At 39.8% G+C, this 12929-nt stretch overlaps 1 protein-coding gene across 3 annotated transcripts in view; it reads left to right on the top strand.

The window, feature by feature from the left end:
• Positions 1–12929, top strand: part of ICE1 (interactor of little elongation complex ELL subunit 1) — a 47363-nt gene that overhangs the window by 18075 nt on the left and 16359 nt on the right. For all 3 annotated transcript variants that reach the window (XM_086467881.1, XM_086467882.1, XM_086467879.1), the window contains exons 7-13: positions 2064–2101; positions 3947–4029; positions 4290–4329; positions 4414–4470; positions 6197–6286; positions 6370–6423; positions 12478–12830. In XM_086467881.1, the coding sequence (XP_086324007.1) occupies positions 2064–2101; positions 3947–4029; positions 4290–4329; positions 4414–4470; positions 6197–6286; positions 6370–6423; positions 12478–12830 (715 nt within the window). The remainder of the gene's footprint in view (positions 1–2063; positions 2102–3946; positions 4030–4289; positions 4330–4413; positions 4471–6196; positions 6287–6369; positions 6424–12477; positions 12831–12929) is intronic.

Here is a 12929-nt window from a genome sequence, read left to right as displayed (position 1 = left end):
AGACCTACCCTGTGCCTCATGCTACTGCCCGGAACACCATCTTGGGCCTGGAAAAGCAAGTTCTTTGGAGACATGGCACCCCTGAGAGAATCGAGTCAGACAACGGGACACATTTCAAGAACAGCCTCATAAGCACTTGGGCCAGAGAACATGGAATCGAATGGATATATCATATCCCTTATCATGCACCAGCTGCCGGGAAAGTTGAACGGTGCAACGGGCTACTTAAGACTACCCTAAAAGCACTTGGAGGGGGGACTTTCAAAAATTGGGAACTGAACTTAGCAAAGGCCACCTGGATGGTCAATACCCGAGGGTCCATCAATCGAGCTGGTCCCGCCCAGTCTGGACCCTTGCACACAGTGGACGGAGATAAAGTCCCTGTGGTACACACGAGAGGTATGTTAGGAAAGACTGTTTGGATTAATCCCACATCAGGCAAAGGCACACCCCTCCGTGGGGTTGTTTTTGCTCAAGGACCTGGTTACACTTGGTGGGTAATGCAGGAAAATGGGGAAACCCGTTGTGTACCACAAGGAGACCTAATTTTAAGTGAGAACTCTGTGTAAGGTTTCATTGTGTATATATGTATATATGTATCTGTAAGGGGGCATTGGGTTGGGTATGGTGTAGATGGTAATAGAATAAGGGGTGGATTATGTCCTGGGTTACAGTGTAAAATGTGCCAAAAGAAAAAAAATATATTCTATTACCATCTTCAGGAGCTGTTGAGACCAGGTGGGGCGGTGCTCCCTGCCTCCCCCCCCTCTGGACTATCTCCTGTCAATGGGCACAACAATGCCTTATCGCCTGACCCATCGGTAACTCGCTCCTGGGCTATCTCCTGTTAATGGCCCATCAAGGAACTGCCTCACGACTCCCCATCCCATTGTGAGATACTCCGCCCGGGGAGGGGGGGGAAGGAGCCAAGCAGTCCATGCCAAATAAAAACGGAGATTTTGAACACGCTAGCGGCCTTTCTTCCACTGGATTCCCAGAGGAGCTTTTCCCCCCACCTGAGTTCCAGAGGACGAGAGCTACCTGCCGACCACTGGACCTTCGGAGGAAGACCAGACTCTTTTACCTAATTGCTGCTTCCACAGAACTACACCCATCACTTCAGGAGGACTGCAGCCAGCATCTTATCGGACTGCTACTGCCACCCTAACAGGGTGTCAGGTTGTATTCCTGACTCTGTCAGTGTAAACCAGTGGGTTGTTTGTTTTTTCCCTGCCTTGTGTTATATATATATATATATTAGTAAAGAACTGTTATTCCTATTCCCCATATCTTTGCCTGAAGGCCCGTTAATTTCAAAATTATAATAGTTTGGAGGGAAGGGGGTTGCACTCTCCATTTCAAGGGAGGCTCCTGCCTTCCTCCACAGACACCTGTCTTTTTCAAACCAAGACATACACAAGAGTTTAAAAATTGTATCTGGGATATTGGGATTTAACAGAAGGAAATAAAGATGTTTTTACCTTTTTTTTTTTATTTTCCAGTTCGGTTTGTGCTTTACTTATAAGGTAGAGTTGGAAATGCTGAAGTCAAAATTGTTCAGGATGCATAATTTCTTTGCTTTTAGTTTGGCTTTAGAGAATGCCTTGATATTCTGAACAAAAAGCTGTGGGACATAAGTGATCCTGAAGGCTATTCATGATTATCTCATTGCTTAGGTCTCATTGATTGTAAGCAGGGCTTAAGTGGTTTTAAGGAGTAAAACTAACCTGTCTGCTTTACATCATAGAAATGCAAAAAGCAGAAGCCATTTTTCGCGGGTTGTGTTTGTAACTCCAAGTTGTAGCGGAAGGTATATTTATGTACCTGGTTTAGTAGACTGACTCTCTTAAGAGCAAACTCTGCTCTTGTAACAAATACAGCTGTTTGTGTGACGATGTCACTAACATGCTACTGATTTAAGTTTTCAACTTCAACATTGGTCTTATAGGTCCTGGGTCTAGGAAGTGTGTTTTCTCTGAAATGGCTAGATTTTTTTTCCCCCTGGCTTTTCATGCAACATAATTCTATACAAAAATGATGTACTAATGCCTTCTTTTTACCAGGAGGAAGAAGCTGGAAACCAAAGTGAAGAAACTTGAAGGTAACTTTCCACATTGTGTTACTATGCTGTTGTCCTACTCCATCTCTTGATTTCTCTTTTCTCCAAAGAAGTAATTGCAGATTTTTAACACTGAGGCCCCAGGGAACAAGGCTGGGCAGTACTATGTGTGGTGCTTAGTCTCTGAACTACATCAGCCCTCCTGCAAAATCCTTTGAGTATCTTAGGGACATGGTGTAAATGCAGTTGTAAGGGAACTTCTGGACATGAAAACCTCAAAGGATGGAGTCTGTCCAGGCAACCTGATATACTGCATGACTGTCTTCGTGGTGAAAAAGCTTTGGAAACTCTCTTGTTTCAACTTAGGTCTTATGTCTCTCATCCTCCCACCGTGCACCACTGAACACTCTCGTTCAGTCTTCTCGATGCCTCCTTGGAGGTACAAGAAAACTGCTCTTAGATCCCTTCTAAGGTTTTTTGTGGTTGTTTTTTTTCCCCTCTCAAGCTAATTAAGTCTATTTCAACAAGCCTGTTTTCTTAGGGCTTGTGCCCCAGAGTTCTAGTAATCTTGGCAGGATTCTTCTAGTCATGTTTATAATCATATTTAAATACGTAGTGATCCTCACACATGTTTTCTGATTTTTAAATATTCTAGCAATTGGTGTTTGGTTGGTTTGTTTTTAAGTAGAGATAGAGCACTTGCCTCGTGACACTGTGGTCTTTTTGTTTTGCTGCTAGAGGTGGATATGCATAAAGCATTCTGATACTTAACTTGCTGTATTGTTAGCTGGCAAGGCAAATATTTTCATTCATGGCACACTTACAGCTGTGCTTGCCACAGTTTAAAGTACAATGAGCTAAGTGACTTGTATCTTAGTGTTAGAACCCCCCCCCAATCCTACGGTAAAGTGCGGGTACAGGGTGTTTGTTTTGGTAAGCATTCTGGAGTTCCGTTATGTGACAGCAAGGGTTTTATACCCTCTTGCCCCCCAAAACTCAGTTTCTGGCAGAGCTAGAACAAAATAGTTTGTATTAGGTTCAATTTAAGCGACTAGTTTATCTGTTCTTTTCTGTGTTCATGCAATATCACAGACCTCGTGTTTTAGCCTGATATCTTTTGTCAATCTGAGATTTTACCACAATTGTTTTTTGTAACAATCCACCTGAGCCGCCTTTTTAATGCTGTTTCTTTTGATATGCTCTCTTCTGTGACCTGATCTGATCAGCAGGCAAGTTCCATCTGTCTTTTCTCTGCCGTCCATGTGTAAGTCACTAAGCTGATCTGTTGGGAGTTCTCTCAAGTATCTCTCTCGCATGAGAATTTCCCTAGGAACCTCCCATTCAATTTTCGCTTACCTGACTTGTTCTCTTTATTCCCACCCATCTGCACTCATCCCAGGTGCCTGTTAATCATTAAGAGATAAGGTACTTGTCTCTGTTTCTTAGCCGTGAGTGCTAGCTACATCTTTCTAATGCAGTTGGCTGTGGTGGTTTCGTCTTTGAACCAAAGCCCTCTTTTAAATAAGAGAATGAAACATGAAAAAACCATTGCGCCTCCTTCTTAATTTTATTCCCTATTTTCACTTGTATGTTGCTCTACAGTACAGTATCGTTGCAATATGACCCACTCTTCATTCATGCGTGTAAGTGAGAAAGGTAATGTATTTCGGTAGTGCAGAACAGTAACTATGCAGTGGAAGATGACAGACTTGTATGCATGAGTTGTTGTCTTAATAAGCCAAAACATAACTTCAGTAGATTTGGTTTTCGCACTATCTTTTTTTTTTTTCTGGTAATTTGATTTGCAAACTGGTGATCAATACTAGTTAAATTAGTTGTCACTCACATTGCAGTTTCTAACTTGAATTTTGGTTCTCTTTCTTGAAGAGGCTGCAACAAAGCATACACAGGACTTCAGACAGCTGAAAACTGAAAAGAAAAGGCTTGAAAAGGAGCTAAAGAAGGCACAAGTAAGACTTTCCCGGTCTTTTGGATGAAGCTTCTTTTAGTATTTCTGGGGGAAAAAAGGAAGCTTCTAGTTACAGAGATACTGAAGTAGTAAAATTAAGTTTGTTGGGGATATTGAGTAACTAAACATAGCAATTCAACTTGAGAGAAAAAAGTTTTCCAACTGAAGCATGACATTTGAAATGTTGATTTAGATTTGAAAGAGTAGATGCTCTACAAATTATGTATGGCATGAAAAATGAATGTTATTTAATTTTAACAGGGAAAACTTGATGGTGTACTTAAAGAAAAGTGCAGAAAAGGTAAGTGTTCATCTTTGCCTTCAGATGTAATGGTGGGATTCTTGCATTAGAACATTTATTTTCCCCCTCTCCTCTTTCTAATAGTTAAGCATGCGGAGACCCAGAGCTCAAGTGAAGATCTTACAACAGATATAGACAAAGGTAAGATTTTTTGCAAGACTCTTCTGGAGTTGCATTTTTGGAAACAGAGGATACTGACAGAAATGCTGTAAGAGGAGATGAGGTTGGTACAAATGTGTTAACACTAATAGAGGACTAATGTAATAGATAAGTATTTTCAGTTTTGCAGTAAGGAAAATACAGATAAGTATTTTCAGTTTTGCAGTAAGGAAAATACTTGATTCATTAAAATGACTGGTCTACCCCATGTGTGTGTAAAGTCAATTGATGTGCAATTATAAAACGGAATGCAAACACTGAGAAAAATACGAACAATTTCATTGTCTTTGAAGCTCATTGAAGTCGTAAAGGAAGCATGCAAAGCAAAAGACACAAGATAGGAGTGTAATCTACAATTTCTATGTGAGGCTCTGTAAATCAAATGGAAATCCTGGACATATAGTTGTTTCTTATCCCACTGACTTTTTTTCCCCTAATGATCTAAAATATCTGCGACAAATTATCTGAATCTTAACTGTGCAATGGAGCAAACTTCTTCTAAACTTCCTCTAATGTACTGAGGCCAAACTATAAGCAAATTTTGCATTTTTGCAGTCTTTTAAAATACTGGAAATACTTTTAAAATTGCTTAGAGATTCTGAAGGTGATTTTCAGGCAAAAGAACTTCCCTGTTCTATTTCTTGCTTTGCAGTATTTGTATGTAAAGTTTGTTGCCAAATTCAAAGTTTTCTGAAAAAAGTAGACCTTGTCAGTTCTCATGTGTCTTGGCATATTTTTACTGCCTTTTGGATTGTACTAAATTAGTACCCAATGTAATCCTTTAATTTTTAATTCATGGCAAAGTGGGAAAATTAAGATCTGAGCTCTAATTTGAGCTTCAAATAGCAGCAAGGCTTTGTTACTGTTGAGAAATTGCTAGTATTGCTAATAGCCGTCATAGAAAATTTGACAGGTTTTCCTTTTATGTGCTGAGATTTTCTTAATAAGTCTCTCCATAAAATAGCAGCAGTTTGCTGTGGTCTTTGACTTGCGGAATTGGCACAAAAGCAACAGTCTCAGTTCCTGATTGTTGGATGTGATGATAGTTTTGGCATAAGTAGGTGAGGCTTGTGTATTTTGTTGAGGTTTTGATCTGTTTCTGCCTCTCCACCTGCCTTTTTGGTTCTGGAACGAGGGTGTTAGACATCACCTAGCAGTGGTGCTGTTAGGGCTCCAGGCAATGTCTACTAATGTTGTGGCCTGATAATTAATTCAGATATGTTCAATCTGCTGTTACGCCGTGGTAAGACTAAGGTGAATTACTGCTGAGTGGGCATAAAGAAAGAATGTGATCTAAATACTTTCTTCCTGAAAGGTTTCTTCCCCCATTTATGTTCATGTCACCTGCATTGTTTTAGAAAGCTGTTTAATTTTGCTAATTCTACATTAAAATCTGCTTTTACATTTTGCTCTGGGGGCTGCTACAGCTTTTTGCCATCCTCGTTATAGAAAGGAGAAGCTAAAGCATTCTGCAACTGTTCCTTCAGTCTTCTGTATGGCTGTGGCTAATATGGGATCCGTTCCCTCAATGGCATCTATCATTTCTCTTCCTTTGAAGCTAAAATGCCCCTATGTCCCTTGTCTTAGTTTTTGTGGTGGGTATTTTGTTGTAGGCATGTCTGCGTTCTGAACAAAAATAAAACCCCATAAATTTTAGCCCTCTGAGCAATTGAAGTTTTACTCAATTTATAATTTTTTTTTTTAACAGAAAAAATAAAGCTCTTGTTAGAAGAACTCTGGATGTGCATTGATAGTGCAACAGGGAAAAGAGAGAATCAAGAAAATGATCCTGTCTTGGGTGAGATGGCATGCAGAGTCTCGAAATTTTCTTGAAGTTGTCTCTCTTTCTGACCAAAAATAAATATTGGTACATTTTTTCAGCTTCTATTCAGGATAAGGCATGGCCTGAAAAAAGAAGACTGACTGTTACAGAAGGTAGGTTCCAATAAATTCAAATTTATTAGTATCCAAGTGCACTAGTTTAGTCTTACTGGGATATCATCAGGTTGGGTACTGTTTCCATAACACTTCTTTGACAGACTTAAATACTTCCGTTGGCGATTGCCTAGTCAAGTACATGTGTGATTAGAATATTTGGAAATAACTGCAAATATTAATTTGAACAGACAAATAAACTGGAATACTTTTCTAAATAAAAGCTGTTGTAATCTGCTGTTGCAATTGAGAAATCATATTCTTTTACTATCAGCTGCTTTGACTATTTCTAAGTAGTCAAAACTCACCTCATGTTTATATCTTAATTATTATATTGTTATAAACTCTGCAGTATATAATGTGAATTACGAGGTGCAAGCGCTCTTTTTAGTCTGAAGCAAACAAGCGGTAACATAGTTGGATTGTAAAATTGAAGAAGCATTTCTTAATTCATACCTGCCTGCATAATAATAGATAATAGTGCATTAATTTTCATATTAGTGATGCAGAGAAACAAAACTTATAATTTGGTGATAGCTTTAATTTTGTAATGTGATGTTCAGTATAATAATAAAAAATAATCTGAGTAGTTATCCACATGCACATTCACAGCAAACATGAACTGCTTTAACTTCACCTAACAGATGTCATTTTCCTTCTGCCCTCCAGAGTAACAGGTGCCTTGGAACTGCATTAGTATTTCTGTAGTTGTCTCTTCAGAATGTGCTTATTAATCTTTCATTTTTATTTTATTTTTTTCTACTACTTTGGTTTTCTATAACTCAAACTGTAGAGATACTGGCTGGGATAAGTGCCCTGCCTTGTTAAGAGCTTTGAAGGTGAACTGTTATCCTTTCTCCCTGCCGTGTTAAGTTTGAAAATTTGCTGCCAGCATAGAGCCCAATGAATCTAGCTTCAGGTTGTGTTCCAGTGGAATCCACATAAGAGGTGCCAAAATATAAGGACCGGCTCATAAGCCAGTTTATCAACCTCACACCCACCAGTTTAATGCAGCAAATCTGTGGCTTCAGCTCCAAAACAGAGCTAGACAGTTAACCCCTGAGATTCTGAGTTTGATTTCTTGATCAAGGGTCAATCAAATGACAAGAACAAGCACAAGGAACTGAAGAGTTTGAAATGTGGGTGGTTTCAGGGGTATTGGGTTCTGCTGTCATCTCCTTCCCATCCACTGCAAGGGGAACCTTAGATTCCAGGAGTCTTGTCCCATCATCTTTCTGATTCACATCTTCTCAAGGAAACTATGGTACTTTCACAAAGGGAAGCAATTGTCCATACCAGTCCCTTCTAGTCAGTCCCTCTTTTGCTTTTGTTGGAGTGGCCAGGTATCACAGAAATACATCTTCCTTTCTGTTGCTTTGGTTTTGTTTTGTTTTTTTTTTTTCCCTCTTTAAGCCTAGGACACCCATCTTCTTGTTCTGCCTCTCTTGAAAGTGGCCATTACCTTGGATTCCTAATAGCAAAATGCTTATGTTTACAGATGCAGTCTTCTAGCAAAGAAAAGAATCTTAATGAGTTTGCCCTAATTTCTTGTCCTGTATTATAGTGGTTTCATCAGAGTAAATTAGCTTGACGGTAATATTGCCAAAGCATCTTTTCCAGAGAATGTCAGTTCATCTGTCTGCCTAGATCTAGCCTTTCAGGAAGATACCTCATTGGCTGATTTCTTAGTACACTCAAGTGTGCTGTAAAATATCCAAAGTTTTGCATTACAGTCAGTGCCTTCTTCTGTTCTGCCAAGGTTGATACCACTTCGAAAGGCTTTCTTGAAGAACATGTTCATGTATGAGAACTGGAAGACTCAGCAGGCTTTCCATTCATGCTTTTTCCAAGAAATGTGCCATTGTGAAAGCCTCATAGGACAATGAGGTTTTGCCAAATTTAATTTAGAAGCATTTTTGCTTGGTCTTAGCAGTCTTGTTACAAATCTGCCAGTAATAAAGTTGACTGTACTTGCAGCTGACCGTCAGACCAATACCTTAGATCATAATGTAAGTTTAATAAGACATTGCTGTTTTTTTAGGCTTTGGAAAACTTTCCGATGTAGTTTGAGCGTGAGTCACTGTCTTGGTTTGAAAAGACAGGTGTCTGTGGAGGAAGGCAGGAGCCTCCCTTGAAATGGAAAGTGCAACCCCCTTCCCTCCAAATTATTATAATTTTGAAATTAACGGGCCTTCAAGCAAAGATATGGGGAATAGGAATAACAGTTCTTTACTAATATATATATATATAACACAAGGCAGGGAAAAAACAAACAACCCCCTGGTTTACACTGACAGAGTCAGGAATACAACCTGACACCCTGTTAGGGTGGCAGTAGCAGTCCGATAAGATGGTGGCTGCAGTCCTCCTGAAGTGATGGATGTAGTTCTGTGGAAGCAGCGATCAGGTAAAAGAGTCTGGTCTTCCTCCGAAGGTCCAGTGGTAGGTAGGTAGCTCTTGTCCTCTGGAACTCCAGTGGGGGGAAAAACTCCTCTGGGAATCCAGTGGGAAAAGGCTGTTAGGGCGTTCAAAATCTCCGTTTTTATTTGGCATGGACTGCTTGGCTCCTTCCCCCCCCTCCCCGGGCGGAGCATCTCACAATGGGATGGGGAGTCGTGAGGCAGTTCCTTGATGGGCCATTAACAGGAGATAGCCCAGGAGCGAGTTATCGATGGGTCAGGCGATAAGGCATTGTTGTGCCCATTAACAGGAGATAGTCCAGAGGGGGGAGGCAGGGAGCACCGCCCCACCTGGTCTCAACAGCTCCTGAAGATGGTAATAGAATATTTTTTTTTCTTTTGGCACATTTTACACTGTAACCCAGGACAGTCACCTACAGTGTGAATGGGCATGTGAAGAAGCATATGAAGAATCTCACAGCCTAATGCTGAAGATTTTGGTATTTTGGATTCTCCAACATGCACTGTTCATATGCAGGCTTACAGTGAGAGCAGATGAGGAAAGAGGGGAAGACTATGTCTGGGAGGAGTTGAGCCTCTTCAAGTAGTGTGTATAATCGGTTTCTGAGGTAAATCTGGCCTACTACACAGCTATACTCATCTTACCTGATCTTCCTTTTTGTTTGGGGGTCCAGGATAGGGGAGAAGCTGCATTGTAGATGTTAAGAGCAGGGATGGAAAGGAGCACACTGGAGGTACCTTGGTGTCTGCTTTAATACCAGATAAAAGGAGCTACAAGGCAGCGTCATTACATGTGAAATACAAAAATAAGACTGAATCCCTAAAGACTTGTGTATGCTTTATGGTCCTGAGATTAAAGTCCATAGGATGTGAATGATTTAAGAAGCAGACCTCTTTTCTGTCTTTAAGACCATATGTAAATCTCTCAAGATAACATCTTTTTAGATAGAGTAGCATTGCGCATTTAGTTTCAGGTATGCAATGTTCACCCTAATTACTTGTTTCATATGATGGTATGTGTGGATTTGCAGTCTCAAAAACCAGGATATTGTCTGTAGGTCTAAAGTATAGCTAGTGTAGAAAACATCCTGAAATCCACATAATTTGAAACAGGTTGAAAAATCGAGGGTTGACAGCCAGGCATTAGAAACTTTCTATGGAGCGATTTTTTCCTCAGAGAAATGCTGCTATTTGTTCTTGAGAAGTGTGCAGTTGCTACTGCTGGGCATTTGCAGTCACTGTGCTAGTGATGAGTTTTTGCTGTAAACCAGAAGAGATTCTATGGAATTATTTTGATAAAATATACAGCATCTTAATCTGGCCCTTCTTTTTGAGAGAAAGAAACAAGACTTGTTTCAGAAAGTTGCTTTGTTGTTTAGGGTGGGGAGAGAAGAGGACATTGTTTTGCAATGGTGAATTGACCTGCAACGTGGACCGTCAGGAGCAAAGATTTGAGTTGTAAAATTCAGTTTGTTTAGTACCAAGGCAACCTATGTTAGCACTGAATTGCTTATTTCATATCTACTCTTCTTTCTCCATTCTCCATCGAAGAAGTATTTCACAGTAGTGTGTGGCAGATGTGGATGGTGTTTTCAGATCAGAGTAATCTTAACCTTCTTTCAGAACGGGGAGAAGGCAGCAATGTAAGGGGTTTGCAGCTATGTGGACTAGATTCCAGGTTATAGATTTGAGGACAAAACTTAAATCATTTTGGTAAGTGACATAGTGAAAAAGAGTGTGATTCCCTGGATAAAGTAAAATTTGTCTGTGAAATATGATCTTTGAGAGGATCCTTCCAAAGAGAAGGGCTCGATATCAGTAGGGTTTTAATGGGACCTGAAGCTCAGGCAAAGGTGCCAAAGAGTTGGCTGCTTCCTGTAGAGAGGTTTATCATGTCCTGAAACTTTGAAAATTGCTGTGACAACTCTTCCTACAGATAAAGGGGTAACCATGAAAAAAACATCTAATTCCTAAAGAAATTGAAACAAAGTTATTGAGGACTGGGTTGGAAAGGGATGAGGAGAGAATCTCTTAGTTATTCAGCAATTATATCTTGGACCCATTTCTCAGAGGGAACTTTTCAGTGGATGGTGTGTATCAATATTTTTGGGCTCCATATAGGCACATGACTGATCTTGAGAGTATAGATAAGATGTGCTAAATTATCAGGAACTTTACATCTTATCTATACTGAACAGTACTACTGTGCAAGGTAAACTTCCCAGTTGTCTAACTGAAGTTCTAGGGGCAAAGTATGGAACTGTTTCTGTCTGCTTCAGTGTGGAGAAAGTTCTGAGCTTAGAACTGGTTGGCACAAAGGACCATGAAAGAAATCTAAGATATAATCTGAGATATTATTATAATCTAGGATTATATTTTAGAGAGAACTACTTTCTGAATTTTCCTTCTTTTCTTTGTTCCTGCTTGCGAAGGATCTCCTTCTCCCTTGGATGGTCTAATGGGACTTGAATTGTAAAAGGAAGCTAGGTTTTCCCAGGATGTTCTACATCTCGTCATGAAGCTCTACGTGACTATAGCTTGTAAATACCTTTATAAAAACAGTGTGTGATCTCAAAGCTTGTAAGATGCTGCTTTGACCAAAGGAGATACCAGAGTTTACTTATTGAAGTAAGGAAATGAGGTGGTAAGGCCCTTTAGGCTGAACAGTCCATTGCAGCAGTTGAGATTTTGGCACAGAGCTGCTACATGAAGTGACTGAGATAGATCTTGGAAATAGGGTTTTTGATCGTTTTTCCTACTAACTCCCTTAATGGAGCCAACATATCTGAATGTGCTTAAAGGTTATTGAGAGACAGATCTCTGGGAGGTCATTTTCACCTTTCGAATTAAATTAGTATTTTCAAGTCTGATACTACCATTGATGCTGCTTCAGGAGTATCTCTGCAAGTTCTTGTAGTGGATAAACACCAACAGCAATAATGAAGTACACTATTCTTTTTTCTTTTTCCAACAGAACGCAAGTTGTGCCAATTAAATCAGAACCATTTTGTGCATGCGCTGTTCTTTATACTGTGGGATGGTACTTGAATGTACACAGAATAGGCTTGATCTCTTGCTTGAAAACTGCTGATTCTGTGTCCAATAGTGTTTGTGAGCACTGTAAACAAGATCACACATACAAATGTCATATAAGAATTGCAAATACTACAGAGTAGCTTCTAGTTCTATATGGCACAATGGGGTTTTGGGATTGTTGATTGAGTGTGGAATGTCACTGCATGTTGGTCCTGCTTTACCTGAACGTCAGGTACTGGGCTGAAACTGAAATGAGTCATTGAGCTGTATAGACCTTCAGTCCTACCTGGTATGGCCCTTCCTGCTAATAAGAAAAATCGGGAAGAATAGTCTTAATCATCCAAGTCAGAAAGTGGTTTGGGCAGGAGTTCTTTGCACATACATATACCTTTTTCTTGAAAAAAGAATTGTTTGTGAATAACAACATTTGAGCTCTGTAAGGAAAATATTTCTGAAAGTGACATTAAGTGCTTCTTACTACTAGTCTATGGGAACATCACTTGAAAAGATGGTAATGAGTTCTCATTACTATGATGTATTATCTCTATAAAGAAAAACAGGAGAGGAAAAAATTCATAACAATATTTTTGTGTCTTAGAAACTGTACAAATCCATCAAAAGATCAAGAAGTGTGATGGCAAAACGCTGCCTTGGTATTCTTCCCTGGAAGGTGCTGGAAAGCAACATTCTGTAACAGCCATGCAACTTCAAGCGAGTACTGAGCTTTTTGGAGGTGACTGTGTTGAGAACACGACTACTGAAGAATGTATGCATGGTGCTGAAGATAAAACTGTAGATGTGCTAATACAGACAGATGGGGCACAGAGCAGTTCAGACTTCTCTGATCAGGAGCTAAAACGCCTAGGTGGAAGTGTCACGGATATATTGAATTGGGCCAGGCCTCTCCCTGCTCTACTTTCCCCAGTACACTTTTCACCAAGAACTACACAGGTGAGTTTCAGGATGTGACTGACTTGGCACTCACTTGGTCGTATAATTACTGCAAAAATAATTATTTGATATTCCTGGGCTTTTTTATTTTTTTGAGTA

Source organism: Leptosomus discolor, chromosome 7 (assembly GCF_034619465.1).
Source record: "Leptosomus discolor isolate bLepDis1 chromosome 7, bLepDis1.hap2, whole genome shotgun sequence".
Taxonomy (NCBI): Eukaryota; Metazoa; Chordata; class Aves; order Leptosomiformes; family Leptosomidae; genus Leptosomus; species Leptosomus discolor.
This window is presented reverse-complemented; position numbering and strand designations above follow the sequence as displayed.